This window comes from Trichomycterus rosablanca, chromosome 20 (genome assembly GCF_030014385.1).
Source record: "Trichomycterus rosablanca isolate fTriRos1 chromosome 20, fTriRos1.hap1, whole genome shotgun sequence".
NCBI classification, from domain to species: domain Eukaryota; kingdom Metazoa; phylum Chordata; class Actinopteri; order Siluriformes; family Trichomycteridae; genus Trichomycterus; species Trichomycterus rosablanca.
In genome coordinates this window covers 273,279-301,241 of record NC_086007.1, presented here as the reverse complement: position 1 = coordinate 301,241, position 27,963 = coordinate 273,279, and the positions used below count along the sequence as shown (strand labels likewise).

Sequence of the window (27,963 nt, the reverse complement as noted above, 5' to 3'; positions counted from 1 at the left end):
AACATTAAAGGAAAATAATTTAATTAGATTTTGTTTACCTGGTTTAGTTTTAGGATTTATTTACTTTCTATTTATTGTTCGTGGATTATTCGGCTCATCAGTGATTCTTAGCTTGTGAATAATTACACGGTAATGTAACGATGTTTAATTCTCCATGTTACACCTATTTTACTGAACATTAATAATAATAAATATATTATAAATATACTTTGCTGAACATAATGATAATATATATATTATAAATATATTTTACTGAACATAATGATAATAAATATATTATAAATATATTTTACTGAACATAATGATAATAAATATATTATAAATATATTTTACTGAACATTAATGATAATAAATATATTATAAATATACTTTACTGAACATTAATATTAATTATATAAGATCAGAATTCTATAAGAAATGAAACTTGACGTAACATTACAATTGCAGCACAGTACAAATCTCGCGAGAACTCCTGATGTTTCCATGTAGTTCCGACACTCTCGCGAGATCTCCATTCTTCCATCTTGCCACGTTCCAAGGCATCCAGTGGGCGGGATTAACCTGCGGCCATCCACACGATTGAATCAAACCAGCAGCTCCGTCACCGCGATTGGTTGAATTTTCTCAATCGTCCCGCCCTCCTGACGTTACGGCCTTTATGACTGGCTGAAAGCCGCGTCACTCAAACAGCGAATCCGGACTTCTGTGCTGCAGCGCTCTGTGCTGATCGGACTTTCATTTATACCATAAACGTCTGATTACATTAATTACATTAATCAGATTCTATTAAACTAACAGCACTTCATTTAGATTCATCAGAAGATTTAGGAGGAGAACCGAAGCGAAGATGCCTGCAAAGAAAAACGCGCAGAAACAGCAGAGCAAGAAAGGTGTGTTCAATTCCTCCTCATTTACTCTCAAACTCAAAATTACACAGAATTTATATTACATATGATGAACAACATCTAATAGAGCTGCAGGATTTCATTCATTATATTACATTTACTGATTGTATACATTATACACATCATCATTACCATATATAATGTACATGTTAGTGCTGCTCAGTTTGAACATTTTACATTTTAATGCACGAATGTATTGATTAGTGAAAACAATGCGGCGTTCAAGAGCGCATATTCAATATCATTTATATACTATATTTAATCATTTCCTCGTGGTCTTTATTCTGATTGTGCAGTTGTAATTATTAATTGCTGTACAATTCACTCTTCATAAGGATGTAATTCACGTTATAATGAAAAAAAAAACCCCGAAACAAATAAGTAAAATAAGTGCACTGATGTGTATTATATTTAAGAGAGAATAAAATGATTCTAGTGAATGAGTGAGTGAATGTGGGTGTAACACGTGGCTTTAACTCAGAGTTGAACCCCCTGTAATCACACACACACACACACACACACACACACACACACACACACACACACCTACAGCTCAACCCTTAAAAACCCTTAATTATTTAACAATAAACTCTGTCATATAAGTACAGAACTCACAACAGTTCAGGTTCTGAATAAATAATAAAGCTCATGTGAAAGATTCTATAATAATAATAATGTTATAAGGTGTATTGTATTGTAATAATACATGTTATAAATGTTGAGAGAATGTTAGTTATAAACTTCACAACTTTTACTGCTGTTTAAATTAAATACACTTAATTAATTATTAATCGTGTAACTGAACTGTTTTATTAATTAAACGTTATCGTTAGCTCTGGCGCTCGGGTGGCGCAGCGGTAAACAACACTAGCCCACTACCTCTGGGATCCAGGTTTAAATCTTCAGTGGTGCTGTCGGCCGGTCGGGCGTCTTCATATAGACATGATCGGCTGTGTCTCAGGAGGGGGTGGATGGTCCTGAGGTGGATCAGTGTCCCACTGTGACTCTGACCAGGATGAAGCTGTGGTAAAAGATGAAGATGATGATTATCAGTGTTTTACAGGACGAGTCTGGACGTGGAGAGAAACTCAAATCATTTCATCTCTCGTCCTTCGTTCTGACCCCTCGGTTCCCCCGACACCCAAAACCTGAACCGTCCTCATGAGAAGCGTTCTAAACACAGTAAAGGTCCAAACCCTGGTGAGTTCTGTTCCCCTGAGCTCCTCCAGTCTGAGCTGCAGTGATGAAGCTCCTCAGTACCAACACCAGAACCGTCCAGCAGTGCAGTACACTGGTCCTCCACCATCCTCCACCATCACCACCGTCCTCCTGCTGCTACAGCGACCCCTACTGACTGGTCTGAGGAGCGAGTGCCTGTGTGGGTGTTGTGTCTCCAGCAGAGGTCGCCAGAGTGCCCAGGGAATTGAGTATATCTAAACTACAGTGATGCAAAAAGGGGAAAAATGAAATAAATTATTAATAATAAAATAAATGAAACTGACGTTCAGGCTTCATCAGCAAAACTACAGAATCAGAGATTTAATTTATTTATCACGAATATAAAAACACAAATGAACTTAAAACATAAAAGAGGAACATTTAGAGGTTCATTTATTTATTTACATGTTTATAATAATAATAATTTAATAATAATAGCAATAATATTATCAATAATAATAATAATAATTAGGGACAGTGGGAGCCTAGTAGGTGGAGCTTTGGGCTATTAACTGAAAGGTTGAGAGTTTGAATCCCAGCTCTGCTATGCAGCCACTGTTGGGCCCTTGAGCAAGGCCCTTAACCCTGTCTGCTCCAGGGGCCGTACGATGGCTGACCCTGCGCTCTGACCCCAGCTTCCAAACAAGCATGAACATCTGTATATGTGTATATGACAAATAAAGGCGTTTTATTCTATTTAAATCTAATAATAATAATAATAATAATATAATAATAATAATAATATAATAATAATAATAATAATATAATAATAATAATATAGTAATAATAATATAATAATAGTAATAATAATATAATAATAATAATATAATAATATAATATAATAATAGTAATAATAATAATAATATAATAATAATAATAATATAATATAATAATAATATAATAATAATAATATAATAATATAATGATAATAATAATAAATTGTGGTTTCTTTTCAGTTTGACGGGTTAATAAGTGAGTGAAGAATAAAGACGGTAATTAAATCGTTTTGCTGTGATTATAAATTAATTAATAACCCGTTTGGTTTGAACACCGGTGCTGCTGCATGAGCTGTTGGTTCGAGGCTCGGTGTGGGTGTTACTGGTTTGCTGTGCTGGAATGTTACTGGTTACTGGTTTGCTGTGCTGGTTGGTTTGATGATCGTTTACAGTCTGGATTTATTGATCTGATGTTATTTTGCATGTTGATGTTGGAACTTGAACAAACTGAGACACAGTGAACACTGCACGGTCAGAAGTATGTGTACAGCAGTTACTAACTGGTGTAATAAATCAGTCATACAAAGGAAATGACCTGCTTCTGACTTCAGAGCAACAGTTTAGGGAAGGTCCTTTCCTATAAAGACATGAAGAGAAGCTCCAGTGTCCTGCACAGAGCCCTGAGCTCAGCACCACTCAACAGCTCTGGGATGAACCGGAACACCGACTGATCAATCAGCGCCCTGCCGTACAACATCAGGGCACAAATCCCCACAGACACACTCCAAAGTCTTGTGAGAAGCTTCTCAGAAGAGCGGCTGCTGTTCTAGATGAGAAGATGAGGGAACTCTGTTTCAGTACCGTTTGTTTTTGAAACTGGACGTCCAACAAGCTCACGGTCAGGCGTCCAAATACTTGTGGTCATATAACACCCCCCTCTCGCCCCCACCAAGCACCCCGACACCCCCTAACCCCCGACACGGTTCCCCTTTTGTTTTCTGGTTCTGGTCTGGAGGTGTGGAGTCTCTGGTGAGGGTGTGAATGTGGAAGTAGGACTGAAGTGTCGTCTTGTGTTTACAGTTGGGGGTTCAAATCCCATTAGCACCAAGTTGCCACTGTTGGGCCCCTGCGTGAGGCCCTTATACAGATCAAACGTGTCGCTGAATTCTGTAAACAAAACACGATGATGAGCCAGAACATTAGAACCATCACGATTCTGTTATTCCCCTGTGCTTATTTACACTTACGGCTAATTCAGAGCATCCAATCCACCTTCTGCACGCTTTCATAGGAAGGAGGAAACTAAAGTGTTGATATGAGATGCACACGGCTACAGAAACCCAGTAAACACCAGAGATCTGATTCTGACCCGTAATAAAGAGGAATTATTTATCTGGCTGCTTCAGAGCGGCGCTGGAGTTGCTGACCGGTCTAAAAATAACCGTCAGGGCCGGACGAGCTGGTGTTAAAAGCTCTGGAACAAAAAGCCCCTGCAGCTGCTCCGCGCTCAGATTCGGGACGTCGGGGGGGGACGCGAACGCTCTCGGATCCTAAAACTCAGCGGGGATGGCGGAGCCCAACGCCGAGGCCGCGCCTCAGAACCTGAAGGAAGGAGAGGAAGGTAACGACGGACCACCTACAGATCCTCAGATCTACAGTTCAGGAGAAAATGGGACGCCGCTCTGTTATTATTACGCTCGGGCTCGGATCGGCGAGCTGAGTGCTTTTATTTATAGATAATCCTTCAGAGCGGGATGTCTGGAACCTTCTGCAGGTTCTGATCCTCTCCAGGACGCGTCAGTCAGTTCTGGATGAACCTGGACTGAGGTGTTGGAGAGGATTCGAAGGTCCGGATGTTGGTGTTTCATCATGACAGTGAAGAATCAGCAGGACTGAGCTGCGATATGGTTTATTACGCATATATAAATGATTGTATTTAATTATTTAAGATTATATGTTGGTTTACGTTGATTTGGACGGAGGGTGAATCTGAACGTGCGGTTTATCGGCTCGTCTGATTGGTTGAAATGAATATTTGTGCATTTATTTGTGTGGATGTACATTAAATCCAGCAGCATGTGTGTGTGTGTGTGTGTGTTTTTGAGTTGTAAACAGTTTAGAACTGCGCGGTACGGCGAATGTACCCTCATACACCAAAGTTTGTGCCCCCCTGATTCACTATCGTGTAATATAACCTAAACACGTCTGCACGTACGGACCGACGTATCGCTAACGCGTGTAATCAATCGATCATATAAACTGTGCAGCAACAGTTTAGGGAAGGACCTCGACGCCGACTGAGACCGAACGGGGACAGATTCCCACAGATGCGCTTCAGAGTCGTGTGAGAAGCTGCTGTCCGGGCTGAGAAGATCACGCAGAGGTCGACGAGTTCACGCTCGGGCGTCCGAATACTTTTGGCCGTACAGCTTTTGCACACGCCGTGTTTGACCTACAGGCGGCTGGCGGACGTTAGCACCTGTTCATTCTCACTGCGGGCGTATTTATATGAGTGTCAGCGGCCCGAAATAACTCCCTAACCTTTCCGCGCCCCCTCTCTGGTTACCATTGTCTCCCGCGGAGCCTCGGTGTACAGCGCCGAACAATGGTAACCAGAGAGGGGGCGCGGAAAGGTTAGGGAGTTATTTCAGTCGCGTTCGGGTCCAGGGGTGCACGAACTTTTGCACAAAGTGTACTTGCATATACTAACCTTGAGAACTGCTCGTTACTCATCACCCCCCTCTAGTGGTGAGAGTCACTCACAACTCCAGTTACCATCCAGATCTAATAAGCCACAGTTTTCATCCTTTGATCTAATCCTTTGTTCTTGTGTTTGTTTTTGTTCTTCAGAAGGTAAACAGGCCAGTAAAAATGGGAGGAAGGCTGAAGGTTCGGGTTCCACCTCGTCCTTCTTCACCTGGTTCGTGGTTCTGGCTCTCCTGGGCGTCTGGACCTCGGTGGCCGTGGTTTATTTAGACCTGGTGGACTATCGGGGCGTGATCGGTGAGTCTTATCGATGATTACTGCTTCTGATACGTACGTGGAACAGTGGTCTGCTTGTGAAGGTCAGGAGGAACGTGGAGGGGAGGTTTTAGTCCGAATCAGGAGGGTTTAGTTATAAATTGTGATTTTATTTTTATCCGGATGTAAATAAAACTGTACAAAATGTTTCAAGCTCATAAATACAAACTAAATCTAAATCCAAACCTGTAAGATGTTTCAGAAGAGTTGGGACAGGAGCAGGCTAAGATTTTAGCTACTTCACCCTCTATAGTGCATGATATTAGAAAAAGATCCACTACTGACTGTTCATGTTCTCTGATCCTTCATTCAACACGACATTAAAATCCATCGTGATTCTGTCCTGGGAACGCTAACTAAATAATACTCGTGCTGGGTGCTAGACCGACCTGCCTGCAGTACAGACCCGTCAGCATGTTCTGAAGCACAAGATATCAGAATGAAGCTCCGCCCAATAATAACAGACGATGGTGAACGTGATCCTGTCCCATCTGTTTTTGGAACGGAGGTTATAATAATAATTAGGGTCTATAATAATTAGTACTAAATTCAGGGGAGAATGGGATTAATTTCACGCTAAATTTCACTGATTTATAAAGAAAAGCTCCACATTTCACGTCAGTCATTAAATTTCACTCATGAATGAAATGACAGAATAAATGAAGCTACGATACGCAGCACAGCTACATTAATAGTTGAATGTAAACCTAAAACATCCAGCGACGGTGCGACGTCCACAGAACTGGTTGTTAGTTTTTCAGACTCCGTTACCCGAGTCGTGTTTTAGCTGCTTTACACTCCACATCCTGGACTAACTGAATTGCTGTAGTATCATTAGTGTGAGAGACGTTTCTGTGCTGTCGTGTTTGATGTGTGTTTATGTATTGAGGCATTTTGTCCCTTTGTGGATCCATAATGAATGTAAAAGTGTGTTTCTCTACACACGTGATCGTCTCTGTGCTGCACCTCAACAGAACAAAGCAGTAAAATGTTCTGCTCCCCAGAGTTCATCTGTGTTCAGTTTATAAACTCGGTGACTCTAAACACGCTCGGTTACACCAGCAATCGGTCAGAGAAAACGTCCAGGATGTGGACGCAGCTAAAAACACGACTCGAGGAACTGAGTTTAGGGAGGGGGGGTCAAAACACGGAGGAGAATTTTGGTATTAGAGACAGAACATGAAGACTCGCACCATCGCTGGATGTTCTAGGTTTACATTCGACTACGAGGGACCTTCAGAAAGTTTCCTCACGTGTATATTGTGGTTCTGCTCGGTGAGGGTGGAGGAGGAGGAATCGGGCGTGTCTGAGAGACGCTTATAGTCCTGATTTAGCTCCATCTCATTTACACCTGTTTGGAGGCTGAAAGAAGCTTTAAGGGGAAGAAGATTTTCATGTGATGATGATATGACGGAACATGAAGCGTCGCACCGTCGCTGGATGTTCTGGGTTTTCATTACACTATTAATGTAGCTGTGCTGCGTATCGTAGCTTCATTTATTCTGTCATTTCATTCATGAGTGAAATTTAATAACTGATGTGAAATGTGGAACTTTTCTTTATAAATCAGTGATTTATGACAAACGCAGTTTTTCCAGTGAATTTAGTAGAGCCCTGATTGAGACATGAAGCCTCCTCAGATCAGTGGTGATCACGTGATGGTTGGTGTGAAGGTGAATCTGGTGATGTGTGTGTGTGTGTAATCGTTTATAATTGTTGATGTTTTGTCTGGTTTTCGTCTCACATGCAGCCCGAGCCTCGGATTTACACTTTAATTTATCTGAGATCTTACAAGGTACGACATCAAACCTGATCAATCACTTCATTACATCTCACTGTTCATAAATGAAGAGACAGCGGCCATTTCATCTACACGGAGCATTAAACATCACCAACACTCAGGTCCAGGGCGGTCTGGTTCACTAGGGTTCCAACCTCGGCGATGCTATCGGCCGCCCGGGCGTCTACACAGACATGATTGGCTATGTCTGAGGGGAGGACACTCAGGAAGGATTAACTCTTTGTCCAGGGTGTTCCTGCCTTACATCCAGAGTTTACCATTGGAACCCTGACCAGGATAATGAATATGTTAAGTTGATGAAAATAAAACTGTTTGTGAAGGCATAATAGGGCTGTTGTAGCCTAGTGGTTAAGGTACTGGACTAGTAATCGAAAGGTCGCTGGTTCAAGCCTCACCATTGCCAGGTTGCTGCTATTGGGCCCTTGAGCAAGGCCCTTAACCCTCAATTGCTTAGACAATATACTGTCACAGTGCTGTAAGTCGCTTTGGATAAAAGCGTCCGCTAAATGCCGAAAATGTAAAAAATTAAGTAAAGCATTAATACGGACTCCCACCCTACCCCAGGATTTTGTAGTGTGTCTGTAGGAATTTGTGACCAGTCAGTCGACCTTGGTGACTACAGACAGTCTTGTGTGGACGCTTATATAACAAATAATGAGGTTTCATTCATCTGCCCTGGATTATTAAGATCCTCCGAGAAGCTTCTCATGAGACTTTGAAGTGTGTCTGTGGGAATTTGTGCCCGATACAAAGATATAATATATATGTATTTGTGTGTAGGTAAGCTGGATTCGTACGATGCTGACGGTGACGGAGACTTCGATGTAGAAGATGCGAAGGTGCTGATGGGTGAGTAACGATCCTGCTCGTGCATGATGAACATGAAGCTTCCATTTCCACACAGACTCATGAGACTGGTGCACAAAATCCTAAAGGAACCAGGCTGGAGTTCCGATTCAGCCCACTGTTCACGGCCAGAAGAGCTTTAAAGCATCTCTAAATGATTTGGGTGGGGAAGGAGCTTCTTCAGCTCAGAACTTCCTACAGAACCCAGAGAGTTATACGGCTCAGTGTAGCAGAACATCAGTATATGGGGGCTTTATTAGCTTTAGATTTAGTTATTATCAGCACCATAGGGTGCACCGGGACTGCTCATGTCATATAAACAGCCCTGTACTGACTGGACCTGGACCTGGACTTTCACCTGTTATGGATCCATCACTGGATCTGAGCCGCAGCAGAACACTGTGGGTCGAAAAGATTCTGTGCTTTCTCTGTAACGTAACTGGACTAGTAATCGAAAGGTCGTTGGTTCAAGCCCCATCACTCTCAGGTTGTCACTGTTGGGCCCTTGAGCGAGGCCCTTAACCCTTAATTGCTTAGACTGTATACTGTCACTGCACTGTAAGTCGCTTTGGATAAAAGCGTCTGCTAAATAAATCAGTAAATGTAAAAGCAGCCGGATGAAGATGTAGAAAACGTTATTAGAAGGTTGTTATAATGTTATAATAACGTTTCCACACTGTTTTTATCATGAATCTGAGAGCTTCACCTCTTCTGCTGGATGAACAGTCACTAAACAGTCGAATAACAGAATTTTTAATATCAGCTGGATGATGATTTTGTGCACCATGAGTATTATCATCATTAGATCATGTTTACGTTACATTAACGTTTTTGTTTAACGTATTAATTAACGTTACGTTTCTGACCATGATTTTGTTGCTGGATCAGTTACAGAACTTTATAAACATGCACTTTTACTCTGGTTTAGAACACTAGTGCAGTGATGCTCGGTTGTTAACAGACTGGACTAGTTGTCACCACAGTCAGGTTGCTAACACTGGGCCCTTGAACACGGCCCTCGATCGCTTGGACTGTATTCGATCAGAAATGTGAGGCACTCTGGATGAACACACGTCTATCTAAAGTGAGTTATATTTGGGGCGGCTCGGTGGGTAGCACTGTCACCTCCTCACAGCAGGAAGGTCCTGGGTTCGATCCCCAGGTGGGGCCGGTCCGGGTCCTTTCTGTGTGGAGTTTGCATGTTCTCCCCGTGTCTGTGTGGGTTTCCTCCAGGAGCTCCGTTTTCCTCCCACAGTCCAAAAACATGCAGTCAGGATAACTGGTGACACTGAATTACCCTGTAGGTGAATGTGTGTGTTTGTGTATGTGTGTATATGTGTGTGTGTGTGTGTGTGTATGTATGTGTTTGTGTGTGTGTATCTATGTGTGTGTATCTGAGTGTATGTGTGTGTATATGTGTGTTTGTGTGTGGGTTTGTGTGGGTGTGTGTGTAGTGTGTGTGTTTGTGTTTGTGTGTGTGTTTATGTATGTGTGTTTGTATCTGTGTGTGTGTTTGTGTGTGTATGTATGAGTGTGTGTGTGTGTGTGTGTATCTGTGTGTGTGTGTGTGTATCTATCTATGTGTGTGTGTGTGTGTGTGTATCTATCTATGTGTGTGTATGTGTGTGTGTATCTGTGTGTGTGTGTGTGTATCTATCTATGTGTGTGTGTGTGTGTGTGTGTGTGTGTATCTATCTATGTGTGTGTGTGTGTGTGTGTGTGTATCTATGTGTGTGTATGTATGTGTGTTTGTGTGTGTATCTGTGTGTGTGTGTGTGTGTGTGTGTGTGTGTGTATCTACCCTGTGATTGACTGGTGTCCCGTCCAGGGTGTTACTGTGTGCCTTGCACCCATTGAAAAGCTGGGATAGGCTCCAGCACCCCCCGCGACCCTGATTGGATAAGCGGTTAAGAAAGTGAGTGAGTGCTATTAGTAACTGAATACACTCCAGAATATTGAGGGCCGTGCTCAAGGGCCCGAGTAAGAGGCGGGTGGGGTGATGATTGACCCTGTTTAAGGTTCCCCGGGGGGTGAGGTGGGGTTTATCTCTGCATGCTTCCTCGCTCTGCATCTTCATTCCACCTTCATTCCTGTGCAGCTCTGCTTTCCTCACCCACTAACCCTCCTGTACCTGCTGCACTTCCTCTCTCTCTCTCTCTGTGTTTCCTGCTCTGTTTCCTGTTTGGGCGTAGGCCTGAGTAGAGGAGGCGGCGGCGGCGGGGAGAGTTCGGACTCCCTGGGGGAGGCGCTGGATATTTTAGCAGAGGAAGGATCCGATTGGTTCCAGACCTTCTTCACGTTCCTCTATGAGGCTCTGAGTCTCTTCGATACGCTGGAGGACGAGGAGGCGGATCCGGGGGCGGACGAGGTCCCCGCCGCGGCCCACGCCGAAAACGCTCAGGGGCAGAAAACCTGCGTGGTGTTGGGTCTCCAGAACCAGTAGCAGGATTCTCTGGTCCTACTGGTTTAAACGGTGGGAGGAGTCGGGGGTGCTGGGAACTTTTATAACCAACAACTTTATAAAAACTTTAAAGATTCTTTATTTCTGTAAATATTCTGTAAATACGCAGTTATGCAAAAGTTTGTGCACCCCGCCGGTCACGTGGTTTCATTCGTTTATTTGTGTAAATAAGGAAACAATTTTAATAATTAATTTGATCTTTTCCATCCTGATCCAGTTGCGTCCAGTTGGAGTTTATGTCTCTCTTGGCTGCTACCATCCCCACCCCCAGTTAAGGAGGGTTCAGGCTGGCACCCCCTTCAACACACATGCAGCTAAGATCACTTCTTTTCACCTGCCAGGGGGGGCGGAGTCTCACAGAGCGCAGTATCTCATGTAGAAAGCCACCTACTGCTGTTCTCATGCAGGTGCCTCAGCAATGAGGAACCCTGTTCAGCCGTCGTCCCTCCCCCAACAGACACACAGCCAATTGCCTGTCTGTTTCAGCTATTGTCCCTCCCCCTGCAGACACACAGCCAATCGTGTGTCTGTGTAAGCGCCCGGCTGACTGATAGCACAGTTGAGATCAGAACCCAAGAGCTCCAGGATCTCAGTGCTGGTGGATTAGCATGCTTTACCACATAACAATTCAGAAATCTAATATAATTCTATCAGATGTGATCATTTTTTATATTTTTAATGTAAATTTAGCTAATAAAAGTAATCGCGTGTTAATATTTCATCACTGACACGTGAATTTGAGCGGGGTGTCTATAAACGTTTGCAGGAGTTTATACGGTTATGCAGCTCTTTTATAAACCTGTTTATGATACGCGTTACTGTTATATAACTGATAGTGATGTCACAATAATCAGCGCCGTTATCACGATTTAATCATCACGATACTCTCTGCGGGTTCCGATTCGTCTCAGCGTGACGTCATCAGTTCATCACAGACCGTGTGACTAGTGTAGTGATCACGTGATCCTTCACCTCAATCAACTCTTTCCTACCCCCCTTCATAAACGCTACATGACCAGAAGTAAGTGGACGCCTGTGTATCAGAATGTGTGATTATAGCTCTGCGGCTCTAACAGTCCCGGCTCCACCGGTCTGTGTGTGGAATTATTGTGCTGGTTCAGTCTATAAAGCTTTGGTGAGATCAGGCACAGCTGAACGAGTCCTGGCCTGGAATCAACATTCCGATTCATCCCTAATGCGCTCAGTCACGCAGAGGTCAGGGTTCAGATTCAAATTCCACAAACGTTCTGGACGTGTCGTTCCTGTCTTTAGGAACCAGGACAGACCCTCCTCAGGCCGTCAGTTTCACACGTTTGTTAGTAACAGGTACGGATGAAACACCAGAACTCAGTAGGTTGGTGTGTCCACATACTTTTGGCTGTACAGTGTTCCTGGAACTGTGCACGGATCTGTTCACCAGGCGTTCAGAACTTTACATCATGGCGTGTGGGGTGGAGAGTAAAAACCACAGAATATCTCTGACATTCCAAAACAGAAGCTCAAAATAGTGCCGTGTACCAGCGGGCACGAACCTCTGACTGGGGGTGCGGATCACACCCGCTCGTCACACCCACTCAGGAGTCCATCCTGGTACGATGCAGACACAGTGATGTCACTGGTCCAGACCTCTCCTCTTGAATGGTTGTGAGGACGTTCCTGCTGTGGCGCCCCCGGTCCCTCCTCCGTCTCCGAATCAAACCCGGGTTTAATTTCAGATCATCTCCAGGCGCCGGTGCTGAAATGTAAACAAACCTCAGATCATCTTCAGGGTGAAGGTTCAGGGATCAAACAGGAGGTGGTGATGACCGAGCAGATGAAGTGTTTATAAACAAACGTCGTGTTGATCCGAGTCTGTGAGCGCGGGTGTAAGTGGGGGCGGTGCTGCAGACTGTGGGTGGGTGGGTGGGTGAGGGTGGGTGAGGGTGTGTTTCAAATCAGCAGCATGAACTCTGTAGATCTGCAGCTTCACTCTGCATCAGAATCAAGCGTCAGTCAACATCAGCATTATTAATATAAAGATTATTAATTACATGTGAACACCACATGGTCAGAAGTATTTGGACGTCTCACCGTGAGCGTGTTGGGCGTCCACATTCAAAAACAAACGGTATTAATACAGACTGACCCTCTGTGTGGTCTTTTCACCCAGAACATGAACCGCTCCTCTGAGAAGCTCCTCACAAGACTTTGGAGTGCTTCTGTGTGTGGGAATTTGTGCCCTTTCAGTTAAAAGATGACTGCATTCGGTGACTGGTTCAAATCCAGCCTTGCTTCTGTTGGACCCCTGAGCAAGGCCCTTTAGCCTGAAATGCGATTGTTAGTTTCTTTGGTTTAAACTGCCCACTAATGCTGGAGCTCTGGTCCTGTTCTACACAGCTGTGAGCCAATCAGAGAGCAGGACGCCTCAGTGAGCGTATAAATAATAACAGACGTTACGTGTGGAGGTCGTGTAACGGTTTGTTGTTTTTATTTGTGAATCATTTCTATATTTTGGGTTATTAATAACTAAAAGTGGGTTTTGTAGAAGATACAGAACCGCTGCTGCTCTTGGCCTCGTGAATTAACGGCTGAACCGTGTGATGGTCGAGCATTTGACCGCATGGCATGATAGTGATGATGTTTTGATGGTGTGATGATAGTGATGATGTTTTGATGATGATTGATTAGTTTCTGATATTTATTTCTGTACTTTGTTGTGTGATGATGGTGTGGAGTGATGATGGAGTGATGATGATGTGGAGTGATGAGAGTGATGATGTTTTGATAGAGTGATGATGGTGTGATGATGGTGTGATGATGGTGTGATGATGGTGTGATGATGGAGCGATGATGGTGTGATGATAGAGTGATGATGGTGTGATGATGGTGTGATGATGGTGTGATGATAGAGTGATGATGGAGCGATGATGGTGTGATGATAGAGTGATGATGGTGTGATGATGGTGTGATGATGGTGTGATGATGGTGTGATGATAGAGTGATGATGGTGTGATGATGGTGTGATGATGGTGTGATGATGGTGTGATGATGGAGCGATGATGGTGTGATGATAGAGTGATGATGGTGTGATGATGGAGCGATGATGATGTGGAGTGATGATGGAGTGATGATGATGATGGAGTGATGATGATGTGGAGTGATGATGGTGTGGAGTGATGAGTGATGATGTTTTGATAGAGTGATGATGGTGTGATGATGGAGCGATGATGGTGTGATGATAGAGTGATGATGGTGTGATGATGGAGCGATGATGGTGTGATGATAGAGTGATGATGGAGCGATGATGGTGTGATGATGTTTTGATGGACTGATGATGGTGTGGAGTGATGATGGAGTGATGATGGAGCGATGATGTGATGATGGTGTGATGATAGAGTGATGATGGTGTGATGATGGAGCGATGATGGTGTGATGATGTTTTGATGGACTGATGATAGAGTGATGATGGTGTGGAGTGATGATGGAGTGATGATGGAGTGATGATGGAGTGATGATGTTTTGATGGACTGATGATGGTGTGGAGTGATGATGGAGTGATGATGGAGTGATGATGTTTTGATGGACTGATGATGGTGTGGAGTGATGATGGAGTGATGATGGAGCGATGATGTGATGATGGTGTGATGGAGTGATGATGGTGTGATGATGGAGCGATGATGGTGTGATTATGTTTTGATGGACTGATGATGGAGCGATGATGGTGTGGAGTGATGATGGAGTGATGATGGTGTGATGGAGTGATGATGGTGTGATGGAGTGATGATGGTGTGATGATGGAGCGATGATGGTGTGATTATGTTTTGATGGACTGATGATGGAGCGATGATGGTGTGGAGTGATGATGGAGTGATGATGGTGTGATGATGTTTTGATGGACTGATGATGGAGCGATGATGGTGTGGAGTGATGATGGACTGATGATGGTGTGGAGTGATGATGGAGTGATGATGGAGCGATGATGTGATGATGGTGTGATGGAGTGATGATGGTGTGATGATGGAGTGATGATAGAGTGATGATGGTGTGATGGTGTGATGGAGCGATGATGGTGTGATGATAGAGTGATGATGGTGTGATGGAGTGATGATGGTGTGATTATGTTTTGATGGACTGATGATGGAGTGATGATGGTGTGATGGTGTGATGATGATGGTGTGATGCTGATTGATTAGTTTCTGATGTTGATTTCTGTACTTTGTTGTGTGATGAACCAGATGAGACGCCGGGTGAGGTGATGAAGACGAGAGGTATCAGTAAAACTCTGGTCTGGAGTGAGACGTGTCTGCATGTGTAGAGAAATGATCATTAATAATAATAATATTTATTATAAATCTGAGCTGAGAATGATGTTAACTCAGGAACGTCACTGCTGAAGCTAAACATTAAGAGCTGAAAATATCGGCTGTTTTTAACACCTCTATCAGTACAGACGCATTAATGAACTAAAGCTCTGTGACATCACAGCTAATTATAAATCATTAATTATGGAAGCTACTGATCGTGATGATTATTAATATTATTGATTTAATGGTTGATTATAAACCCGCTCTAACAGCACGAGTGTTGTTGTGCCGTGTTGAACGAAAAAACAAAAACAAAACCATCACAGCCGACGTTCTGGCTCTCCAGACCAAGCGCTCGCTAAAGACGTGGGTGTGAAACTGAGAGAAGCTCTGAAGCAGCAGCTCGTCCTCATCCACGAGAGGGTGGAGGCCAAGAAGATCGCCAAGATGGCCCTGGCGGAGGTGAGGAGCATCCTGGAGCAGGAGCGGGAGGAGAAGATGCTGGATCGGATCCGGGAGGAGTCGGAGGTGAAGGCGTGGGAGAGAGCCGAGGCTCGGCTCCGAGAGGAGGGCGAGAGGATCGAGAGAGAGGACGTGGAGAGGGCCGTGGAGAGAATCCGGAGAGAGAAGGAGGAGAGAGAGAGACGGGAAAAGAAGGAGGAGAAGGAGAAGGACGTGGTGAAGGAGGAGAAGAAAGATGTAGTCAAGGAGGAGAAGGAGAAGAAACCTGAGAAGCACCTCAAGAAAAAAGAAAGTAACATTTTGATAAAGAAACAATGAGACGTGGACGCTCCCTGATGTGCTGCAGATGAACGTCACACTGTTACAGAGGTTCCTACACCTGCTACAAATTCCCATAGTCACATGCACTATATGGCCAAAAGTATGTGGACACCCCTCTACATCGCTGAGTGCAGCTCCGGCAGACACGCTCATTACCAGCAGATGTATAGAAAATCATTATACAGTGTATCACAAAAGTGAGTACACCCCTCACATTTCTGCAGATATTTAAGTCTATCTTTTCATGGGCCAACACTGACAAAATGACACTTTGACACAATGAAAAGTAGTCTGTGTGCAGCTTATATAACAGTGTAAATTTATTCTTCCCTCAAAATAACTCAATATACAGCCATTAATGTCTAAACCACCGGCAACAAAAGTGAGTACACCCCTAAGAGACTACACCCCTAAATGTCCAAATTGAGCACTGCTTGTCATTTTCCCTCCAAAATGTCATGTGATTTGTTAGTGTTACTAGGTCTCAGGTGTGCATAGGGAGCAGGTGTGTTCAATTTAGTAGTACAGCTCTTACACTCTCTCATACTGGTCACTGAAAGTTCCAACATGGCACCTCATGGCAAAGAACTCTCTGAGGATCTTAAAAGATGAATTGTTGCGCTACATGAAGATGGCCAAGGCTACAAGAAGATGGCCAACACCCTGAAACTGAGCTGCAGCACAGTGGCCAAGATCATCCAGCGTTTTAAAAGAGCAGGGTCCACTCAGAACAGACCTCGCGTTGGTCGTCCAAAGAAGCTGAGTGCACGTGCTCAGCGTCACATCCAACTGCTGTCTTTGAAAGATAGGCGCAGGAGTGCTGTCAGCATTGCTGTAGAGATTGAAAAGGTGGGGGGTCAGCCTGTCAGTGCTCAGACCATACGCCGCACACTACATCAAATTGGTCTGCATGGCTGTCACCCCAGAAGGAAGCCTCTTCTGAAGTCTCTACACAAAAAAGCCCGCAAACAGTTTGCTGAAGACATGTCAACAAAGGACATGGATTACTGGAACCATGTCCTATGGTCTGATGAGACCAAGATTAATTTGTTTGGTTCAGATGGTCTCAAGCATGTGTGGCGGCAATCAGGTGAGGAGTACAAAGATAAGTGTGTCATGCCTACAGTCAAGCATGGTGGTGGGAATGCCATGGTCTGGGGCTGCATGAGTGCAGCAGGTGTTGGGGAGTTACATTTCATTGAGGGACACATGAACTCCAATATGTACTGTGAAATACTGAAGCAGAGCATGATCCCCTCCCTCCGGAAACTGGGTCGCAGGGCAGTGTTCCAGCATGATAATGACCCCAAACACACCTCTAAGACGACCACTGCTTTATTGAAGAGGCTGAGGGTAAAGGTGATGGACTGGCCAAGCATGTCTCCAGACCTAAACCCAATAGAACATCTTTGGGGCATCCTCAAGCGGAAGGTGGAGGAGTGCAAAGTCTCGAATATCCGCCAGCTCCGTGATGTCGTCATGGAGGAGTGGAAAAGCATTCCAGTGGCAACCTGTGAAGCTCTGGTAAACTCCATGCCCAGGAGAGTTAAGGCAGTTCTGGGAAATAATAATGGCCACACAAAATATTGACACTTCAGGAACTTTCACTTAGGGGTGTACTCACTTTTGTTGCCGGTGGTTTAGACATTAATGGCTGTATATTGAGTTATTTTGAGGGAAGAATAAATTTTCACTGTTATATAAGCTGCACACAGACTACTTTTCATTGTGTCAAAGTGTCATTTTGTCAGTGTTGTCCCATGAAAAGATATACTTAAATATCTGCAGAAATGTGAGGGGTGTACTCACTTTTGTGATACACTGTATGTAAAAAATGATCCTTCCAGCTTTGAGGTATCAGTTTGGGGAAGGTCTTGTCCTGTTATGGGGTCCATAAACATGTGGTTTGAGGTGTTTGGTGTGGAGGAACTCCAGTAGGAACAAATTCCCACAGTCAGACACTGAATCCAGCGGAAAACCACAAGAAGAGCGAGGACTGTTATAGCAGCAAGAGGGAGGTAGTCTATAATGTCCCTGTTTTATGCATTTTCGTTCATACTGAGATCCGTATCGCGCACGGAGAGTCAAACACTGATCTCCGTTATCCCCCGTCTCTGTGCAGCGCCATCGATCAGCCAGCAGAGGGCGTAACTGCATCCGTTATGAGGAGGTGATAACTCCGCCGGAGGGGATTCCTCATAACTGCAGCAATTACGCCCTCTGCTGGCTGATCGATGGCGCTGCACAGAGACCCCTTGGGCAAGCGGATCGTCGTCTGTATAGACTGTGCCAGGCGGGATGCCCGGCCAGGCCGACAGCACCAAGAGCTCGAGATCTCATCGGTTATGTGCCAATGCCGGTGGTTTTGTAACGGAAAGTCCAACACGCTCATGATCAGGCGTCCAAATACTTTTGGTCATATAATGTACTTTTACTTCATAATTATAAAAATGACAAATGAAATGTGTGCGGTACCAGAGGCGTAACACCCACACCACGTCTATCAGAGAGCTTTAAGATGTGTGGAGGAACACACTACACTCTCTGTACTCCTCCACCACTCGTACTGATACCTCGACCAGCCACTAGGTGTCACTGTTCTACCCGAGTCTAAGCTGATTCACCAACGAGACGTGACGATCAGAAGTGAACGGTGTGGGTGGCGCGCCGTCTGACAGAGGGAGGGTTTAGTTTTACTCTGGTATTTTTGACTCATTAGAAGGTCGTGGTTTGGTTTTATTTTGGTTTGATTTTATCTGTTAGTTAGAATGTTAGCATTAGCGTGTGCACAGTTTTGTCTCCTCGTGATAAAGTTGCTCAGGTTTAGTCGAACCGTTTAATCCAAGGTCAGGTCCTCGAGTTCAGGTCTCAGGTTTCTGTGAAGGTTTGAGGGACGCTGGATGATCTTATGAATTGTACTGGTGTAGTTTGTGATTTTATTATTTACACTCTGTGGTTCAGGTTCAGTCTGAGTTCATGTGATTATAAATCAGATATAAAATCAATAAAGTGAAAGTAAAGTCAGTGTTGTAGAAGAGAAACAAACTCAGAACTGCTTAAAAATTACAAAATAAACCTCAGAGCAAACAGAAATGTTCAATTTTTACCATAAAACACCTCAAAACACCTCAAAAATAAAAACCACGACGTTTTACAGGAACCGTTTGGATTTGGAGTTTTGCTGATTAATCTTGACCCATTTGTGTTTTGCGTTTGTTTTCCTGAGTTTATGTTTTATTCACATTTACTGCATTTATCCTTCTATTAAATACAATTCAGGGTAATTCAGGGTTAAGGGCCTTGCTCAAGGGCCCAGCCGTGGCAGTCTGGCTTGAACCAGTAACCTTCTGATTGTACCTGCTGTCTTTATAAACTTTACTAAATGAATTTCTGACTGGTTGCCAGATTTTAGCGGACGGTGGGGTCGTGAGCCGATGAGCTTCGTTCAGTTCTGTTCTAAACCGTAACCACCTAAACATCTCCCAATAACCACCTAAACGTCTCCTCATATCTCCCAGTACCCACCTAAACGTCTCCCAGTAACCACCTAAACGTCTCCTCATATCTCCCAGTAACCACCTAAACATCTCCCAATAACCACCTAAACGTCTCCTCATATCTCCCAGTACCCACCTAAACATCTCCCAATAACCACCTAAACGTCTCCTCATATCTCCCAGTAACCACCTAAACATCTCCCAATAACCACCTAAACGTCTCCTCATATCTCCCAGTAACCACCTAAACATCTCCCAGTAACCACCTAAACGTCTCCTCATATCTCCCAATAACCACCTAAACGTCTCCTCATATCTCCCAGTAACCACCTAAACGTCTCCCAATAACCACCTAAACGTCTCCCAGTACATTTACATTTTCGGCATTTAGCAGACGCTTTTTATCCAAAGTGACTTACAGTTGCTCAAGGGCCCAACAGGGGTAACCTGGCAGTGGTGGGGTTTGAACCGGCAACCTTCTGATTACTGGTTGAGTAACTTAACCACTAGGCTACAACTGCCAGTAACCACCTAAACATCTCCCATTAATCACCTAAATGTCTCCTACTAACCACCTGAGCATTTCCCAGCTTTCCTTTTACCATAAAAGCCCAGATGATTGATTTTATAAGAGTAAATAATGTAAACGTGATGAGGGATGGTGTGTCGGGGGTGATATGATGAAGAAGCAGCTGGACAGAACTACACTAATAATCTGAGAGATTTTGAATAAAAACTGAAGTGAATCTTTCTGTGTTTCTTCTTTCATCTCTGATCGTTTCTTCTTCTGTTTCTGCTCTGATTTCTCTTTGTGGATGAATAAAAAGTTCAGAATCTGAACCAGGTGTGAGTGTTTCAGAATGAGCTCATAATGATGATGAATGATGTGATGATGATGATGATGATGATGTGTGGTGTATGTAATGGTACCTGTAAACCCCCAGGACTGAAGGATAAACCCAGCGCTCCTCACACCAGCTCTCCTCAGAACCAGGAAGCTCCTGAAGCTCCGACTGAAGAAGGTAAAAATCTGATCACGTTCTGTAAACGAGAAACAAAACGGCTTTTTATTTCACTGTCGGAACCGTTTATATTTAATATACAAAAATAAGGATCATGTTAATATATCGTCACTTTCATTAAGCCAGAATTACTTACCGTCCAAATAAATACGAGCACGAGAACAATCAGAATGGATTTATTATGATTATGAATGCTCTCAGCTCTGCTATCGGCCGTCCGGGCGCCTGCACAGACACACGAGTAAACAGGGATCCTCGTCGCTGGTGTAAGTGCGGCCTCTGCTGACCAGTCGAGGTACTGCTCTGGGTCACAGACGGCAGTGCACGGCTACAAACGTGCCATGTTGCTCACTGTAAGACCGCTCCCCTGGTGGGTGAAAAGAAGTGATCCGCACGCTGATAATGATCTGGAATATCAGGCAGCTGTTAAGCTGTTTACACTGCCCAGCGAATCAGATTTCGGCTCTCGCTGTGGTCATGTTTGTTCCTCTTGCTGACGTAGTTGCTGTTTTACTCTTCTGATTATCTGCAGTAACTCCTCATAGTCACACTCTTGCTTACAGCAGAATGCAGTCGCAGTGCTGAATGTGTGTGACCTTGTGGTCCAGCGATAAGCTCCTGTTTTTTTAGACGTTCATGGACGTAGCGTAGTTATCTGGCCAGTAACAGGACAGTCTAGAACTTTCTAAGGACACAGACTGAGGGTACTGAGGGACGTTTGAATAACACGTCTTCATCATCACACACTCTGAGTTTCTACATGAGACTCGGACACGTACTGTCTGATGTCTTTAATAAAGTGTTTATCCAGCACATAACGACGTGGGCGTGTCCGCGCTAACCAGTGCACTGGAGGTGGAGTTGGGCTCGTGTTTTTGAGGGCAAAGGGTCTACACGTGTTCCTGAACAAACTTGGATCAGACGACGACCCCTGAGTTACAGTATAAAGATTTCTGATGCTTCGTTGTAGTTTGTAAATAGAAACTTGTTTAGAATTTGATGCTGTAACAGACTCCAGAAAAGTTGGGACGGGATCAGAATAAGAGTGAAATGTTGATGGAATGTTTGACAGGTTCCACAGGTGAGTCGGTATCAGGTGAGGAAATCATGATCGGGTATAAAAGGATCCACCTGGATCAGGATCAGTCTGTACAAGCAACGATGGGGCGTGGCTCACCGCTGTGTTCCAAACTTCATCAGAGAATCAATCAGTCAGTTCAAAAAGAACAAGATTGTAATGTTTTTCACCATCTACTGTACATAATATTGTGAAAAGATTCATTTAAGGGCATTTAAGTTTTCCTTACCAAAGATAGAAAGGACCATCCAGAATGTTATCAGTGAAAGGTGCAAAAGCAACATCGGTCATCGTATGCGGGGCATCAGTACCCACAGCATGGGTGACCTGCATATGTGTAAGGGCACCACTGACGTGGAGGCGTATTTTGGGACTTTAGAGACGCATGCTGCCATAAAGGTGACGTCTTTTCCCGGGAAGTCCGTGATTATTTCAGCAGGACCACGCCACGCCTCATTCTGCTTCGTAGACACAGAGTGCGTGTGCTTGAGCGGCCTGCCTGCAGTCCAGATCTGTCTCCTATAGTAAATGGGCGGCGCATCCATTAGTGCAACCATTAGTGTCCTCAGTTCCCCACACATTAAACAGTAGAAATGAATAGGAACGCTGATGGAACACGGGGGGGCACAGGGAGGAACACAGGGAGGAACACGGGGGGGACACAGGGAGGAACACGCCCCCGTCCTGACTTTTATGAAGCATCAGATTCTAAACATGTTTCTATTTACAAACTAGAATAAAGTTGATCAGTGAAACATCAGAAATCTTTTCTTTCTACTTTTATCAGTTAAATAAAGATAAAAACACATCACTGATTTACTAAATGTCCCAACTTTTATAGAAATGTGGTTTGTACTTCTCACATTCGTTTTACAGTAAACCTGCTAGTTTACAAGCTGTGTCCCAATCTGCATTGTTCTTTACTAAATGCACTACACATTAGTGAGGAGCTGGGTCTAACCCTGGATTAGTATAGTCTTAAGCTCCACTCAGAATTCCAGTTCTCGCTCATCTTTTCCATCATGTCACTAATTTTTTAAAGTCAGTCTAGAAAGAATAAAAGAGGTTCTGGAACTCTTATTTGATATCTTGTCTTTGTTTAACATAAACAGCTCCAGAACCTGTTGAAGAGGAGGAGATCCAGGCAGCCAGAGCTGATTACACAGCAGAGCTTCCACCAGGTACGAGTTCATCACATGCTGGGGTCGTGCAACACCAACAAAATCACAGAAGAAATGAAAGTTCTGACTGAGGGTTGAGCTCATAAATCACTCTGGGTTCACTGAGGGTTCAACAGACGCTTTCATCCAAACTCACAATTATGGCTGAATACAGTTTAAGTAGTTGAGGGTTTAGAAACTGTAGAAACTTGGTGGTGGTGGGGTTTGAACCAACAATCTTCTGATCACTAGTCCAATAAAACACTAGGCTACTACTGCAGTATCACCCAAATACAATAGGAACATCTAGGGGTATAAAGTGAACCTGATCCAGGAGTAAACAGGAATCGATGGGTTTACAGAGCCTGAGACTGAGGAGGAGGAGCTTGTGGAGGAGGAGCCTGAGATTGTGGAGGAGGAGGCTGTGGAGGAGGAGCCTGAGATTGTGGAGGAGGAGCTTGAGGAGGAGCCTGAGATTGTGGAGGAGGAGGCTGAGGCTGTGGAGGAGGAAGAATCAGCTGTGGATGAAGAGCAGGAGGTTCCTGAGGAAGAACCTGAAGTTGTGGAGGAAGAGCCAGAAACAGTGGAAGAGGCGATTGAGGAAGTTGAGGAACCAGCTGAAGAAGTAGAAGAGGCAGTAGAGGAAGCCACACCGGTTGAGGAGGTGGAGGAGGCAGTTGAAGATGTCACTGAGGAAGCTGTCCCTGCTGAAGAGGCAGTTGAGGAAGCTGCCCCTGCTGAAGAGGCAGTTGAGGAAGCAGAAACTGTAGAAGATGTTCCCGTTGAGGAGGTAATTGAGGAAGCTGCTGCTGTTGAAGAACCCATTGAAGAGGCAGTTGAAGAGGCAGTGCCTGTAGAAGACGTTGCCCCTGTAGAAGAGACCAACACAGACGCAGTTGAAGAAGTTGTGGAAGAAGCAGTTGAGGAAACGGTAGAGGAGGTTATACCAGTAGAGGAAGAGGCAGTAGAGGAAGAAGCAGCTACAGAGGAAACGATAGAAGAGGAGGAACCTGCAGAGGAAGTGGCAGAAGAGCCGGTAACAGAAGAACCTGAGGAGGAACCAGTCACAGAGGAGGAAACAGGTAAGTGTTTTAACATTCATAACTCCGTCCAAATCCATGAACTAAGCGGAGCAGGTAGTAGGTAAGGACGCTGCTCCAGGGTCCAACAGTGGAGCTCCGTCAATCTTAGGACTAGAATTCTTCTGCAGGAAGAACTTCTCAAGAACTTCTATTCCAGAAAAATCAGGGGCTGATAAGTCTGGTCTTCATGTTCTTCGGGCCAAATAGGGTAAAGGTCCATCCCTAATCTTATTAATGCACAGTTCAAAAGCCAGTGTAAAGGGATGCAGATGTGTTGATCCCAATGGTGAGGGTAACCTAAACATCTGTGAAGGCACCAAACACATTTCGGAGCGAGATGTCGTTTTCAAGGACGTCCTGCTTGTTTTAGCAAGACGATGCCAAGCCACCTTCTGCACATGTTACAACAGTGTGGATTTGTAGTAAAAGAGTGCAGGTGCTATACTGGCCTGCCTGTAGTCCAGACCTGTCTCCTGTTGAAACGTGTGTAGAGCTTTATGAACTGAGATCCTGGAGTGTTGAGCGGCAGATTGACCAGTCGTCAGTTCCCAGACCATCGTAGAACCCAGTTAAACAGGAAGGGGATGGAACAGTGGTAATCAGATCCCTGTGCACACTAGTGTTCTCCTCAAAAAGCTCTGGGTTCTGATTCGTCTCACTCCTGCTGTTTTTTGCCTTTTAATAGATGAAGCAGAAGAACCGGAGGAGCTTACAGAAGAAATAGGTGAGAACATGATCTTCTGCTTCAGGGTGGGATGAGTTTGAAACACATGTACTCCTGATTTTGGTGTCTGAGTGAGAATATGTTCATGTTTCAGAAGAGGAACAGGAGGAAGCTGAGGAGGAGGAACAGCCAGAAGAAGAAGAAGAAGAAGAAGTTACAGGTCAGCAGATACTTCTATATGCAAACTCTTTATTCTGGTCAGGGTCGCAGTGGGTCTGAATTTACCATGAACCTCTGGGCACAAGGCAGGAATATCCTGGACAGTGTGTCAATCTCTCAAAAGTATCTGACCCCACTCATCATTTCTTGTATGATCTTATATGACCTGATTATTGCAGCCATGTTCAGTCTGAACATCAGTTAGATAAAAACCTGCAACCAGCAGCATAAAACAAGAAGGAAAGATTTTAATATCTATCAGTCTGGAAGGGGTTACAAAGCTTTTTCTAATGCTCTGGGACTTCAGTGAACCACAGTGAGAGCCACTAGCTCCAATATAAGAGCACTTGTGGTACAGTTTTTTTTTTTTTTTAAGTGGCCAGCCGACCAAAATTCCTCCAAGAGCTCATCATCGAGTTCCTCAGGAGAACCCAGAACCACCTGATATCCGGCTTCATTTTATTCACATTTATTTTATATTCGTGTCTGTGTGGGTTTCCTCCGGGAGCTCCGGTTTCCTCCCACTAACCAAAAACATGCAGTCAGGTTAACTGGAGACACTGAATTGCCCTACAGGTGAATGTGTGTGTGTGTGTGTGTGTGTGTGTGTGTGCCCTGCGATGGACTGGCGCCCCGTCCAGGGTGTTACTGTGTGCCTTGCGCCCATTGAAAAGCTGGGATAGGCTCCAGCACCCCCCACGACCCTGACCGGATAAGCGGTTAAGAAAGTGAGTGAGTGCTATTTAAAATCAATAAGGTAAAGAGGTAAACTCATTTAAATGGCTAAATTGTGCAGTTTTATATCTTCTGAGTTGTAAAAAGATAATAGTGAGTTATCTGAGTTATAAATAATAATAATAATAAAATAACTGATGTATTATAACTTTAATGAAGATTCTAGTTTGTAGTTTATCAAAATCTTCATCTTTCATTTCATCTCAGAATCTGAAAAGCCATTTTTATGTTATTAAATCTTTACAAATTAAATCACTGTCGGGGTTCAGCTGAATAATAAAAGCTGAAACGAGCGTTTGGCTGAATGAGCTGTAAACAGAAGACGGGCGCGGCTCTGATAGCACTGATGTGTTACAGAAACGTAAAGCTGTGGAGGTGACGGTGGAGACCGAGGAGTGAATGAGGTGGAGCGGATCATCCCACTACCACTGAGCAGCTGTGATGGAGTAACAGGACCAGATCCCATCCTGTTTGATTTATATTTTGGGGGGGGGTGGGGTTGTTGTTGATTCACATTGTTTACTTGTTTTGAATTTACTCGTCATTTCTCATTTCCTTCCTTTTATTCTGAGCTTTTTTCTTTTTTGCAGAAAGCTGAGTGTGTGTGTGAGAGTGAGTGTGTGTGTGTGAGTGTGTGAGAGTGAGTGTGAGAGTGAGTGTGGTGTGAGAGTGAGTGTGTGTGTGTGAGTGTGTGTGTGTGTGTGAGAGAGAGTGAGTGTGAGTGTGTGTGTGAGTGTGTGTGTGAGTGTGAGAGTGAGTGTGTGTGTTTCGGTCGTTGTTGAGATGTTTGGATGGATCAGTGTGTTTGTGTGTTGAAGTGAAGGTAGAATGCAGAGCTGCACTGATGATTGTAGTATTATCGTCACGTACACACCAATCTTGTCTGATAATTGTGTATCAGATCAGACCGAACCTGTGTGTGTGTGTGTGTGTGTTTGATCTAAGTTTTAAATGATCCTGCTTTCTTCAGATATTGTTTATTTTGCATTTGATTAAGATCAGCGCTCTCGAGTGGAACACTCCACAAAATCAGCAAAGATCACACCGAGAGCACATCAAGTACCTGATTCATCTCTCTTTCATGATTATGATCAAACAAAATCGGCCCAAATATGATTCTGATTTAATAACAGTAATAACAGTAAACAGAATAAACCTGAGAGACCCTGTATTAGTATTATATAATTATATATCAGGAAAACGATCAAACCTTTAATACGTTTGATAAAAATGATCACACGAGCTCAGAGGAAAATATTTTTGATGTTACTCTGTTAAATCAGTTTAAGAGTTTATTCAAGAATCCGATTGTTTAATCACAGTGATCGTAACTCATTCCAAGAGCTCTGAGGAACTTTAAAGTGAGTTCTAAAAATGCCAATATAACGTCGCTCATGTGGCACCATTTATCATCTAAACAATCAGCGGCCACCTGATTAACAAACGTTTAATAGTCGGAGATAGTATAAGCTTTTTCAGAACTAATAAGAGTTAAACAGTGTTATAAACTAAATGTACCTCAGAGTTTTAATAATAAGAACCTTTTTTAAACATTAATTCTGTAATAAATCAATAGTACGACGTGATGATCCTACAGCGTTAACTATTATCTACGTTTCTGTTATTAGATTCACTACACAATCAACATTTTCACACATTTCACTGTCAGTCTCATCAGCCATCACTGTGGATTTGATTTGTTTGTCTTGTTTACACGTCCTGTAGATTGATTCTGTCTGTACGTGATGCTTATAAAGAGCCTGCAGGAATAAATGCTGTTTATGTGACAACTATGTTGGGATTTCCAAAACACTAGGGGACCTTTTCTACTCCACACATCTGAAATAATGTGAACGTTTAGTTTTTTAAAGATACAAATAAAAGTTTTTTATTAAAATAAAAAAGCGTGGTGAGATATAAAAGCCATAAATGACTGATATGATTGGTGGGATTGTTGTGTAGTATTTTCAGGTAAACGTGGCTTTGCACAAACAACCAGCAATAATTTTTACTGTCAGTGTTTTTACTTCATTGGTGGGTTTGGTAAGTTTTCCTGCTGTATGATTGAACACAGTATCTTTGAACTAATTGCAGTTTTAGGGACTTTGGGTTACGGTTTTGTTACAATTCTGTGAACTGGTGTTCATTTTATATTTAAGTGCTGCAATAAAGATTTGGGACAAACTAAATATTTAATCCAATGTGTGTCTTTTTTTTTTTTTTACATTATAGACATTAGGCACCACTAATGAAACTCTTTAAGGAACTTAATGCAGGTGAATAATGAATTTATTGTATTATGGAGATTTGTGCATTTGATGCAGTTACACGAGTTGACCAGCAGGTGACAGGATTCTCTTCTTGGTATTTAACAACTGATTCGATTTAAATCGCTCAGCGAAACATTGGCGACACCTGCTGGTCAAATGCGTGTAATTTCATTAGAAATATTTAAGATCAACTAAGAAACCA

General features: G+C 43.6%; 1 protein-coding gene and 1 long non-coding RNA gene across 5 annotated transcripts; one reads left to right on the top strand and one right to left on the bottom strand.

Annotated features, from left to right (window-relative positions):
• Window positions 1-17: 17 nt before the first annotated feature.
• asph (aspartate beta-hydroxylase) lies at window positions 18-27,687 on the top strand. 4 transcript variants are annotated; one of them, XM_063017035.1, is made up of 10 exons: window positions 18-129; window positions 811-890; window positions 5,690-5,842; window positions 8,442-8,510; window positions 20,476-20,553; window positions 22,744-22,812; window positions 23,154-23,873; window positions 24,559-24,597; window positions 24,692-24,757; window positions 25,849-27,687. In XM_063017035.1, exons 2-10 carry the CDS (start codon window positions 848-850, stop codon window positions 25,854-25,856), a joined length of 1,245 nt encoding a protein of 414 aa, XP_062873105.1. In that variant the 5' UTR covers window positions 18-129; window positions 811-847; the 3' UTR covers window positions 25,857-27,687. The 4 variants fall into 4 exon arrangements, with proteins under 4 accessions (XP_062873105.1, XP_062873106.1, XP_062873104.1 ...); XM_063017036.1 differs by having other exon boundaries at window positions 799-890; XM_063017034.1 differs by lacking the exon at window positions 18-129 and having other exon boundaries at window positions 418-890.
• Window positions 14,417-20,564, bottom strand: LOC134334628 (uncharacterized). Its single transcript, XR_010015503.1, has 2 exons — window positions 20,462-20,564; window positions 14,417-15,250 (listed from the first exon to the last, which is right to left on the bottom strand). It is a non-coding gene; the product is annotated as an uncharacterized LOC134334628 (long non-coding RNA).
• Window positions 27,688-27,963: the final 276 nt, after the last annotated feature.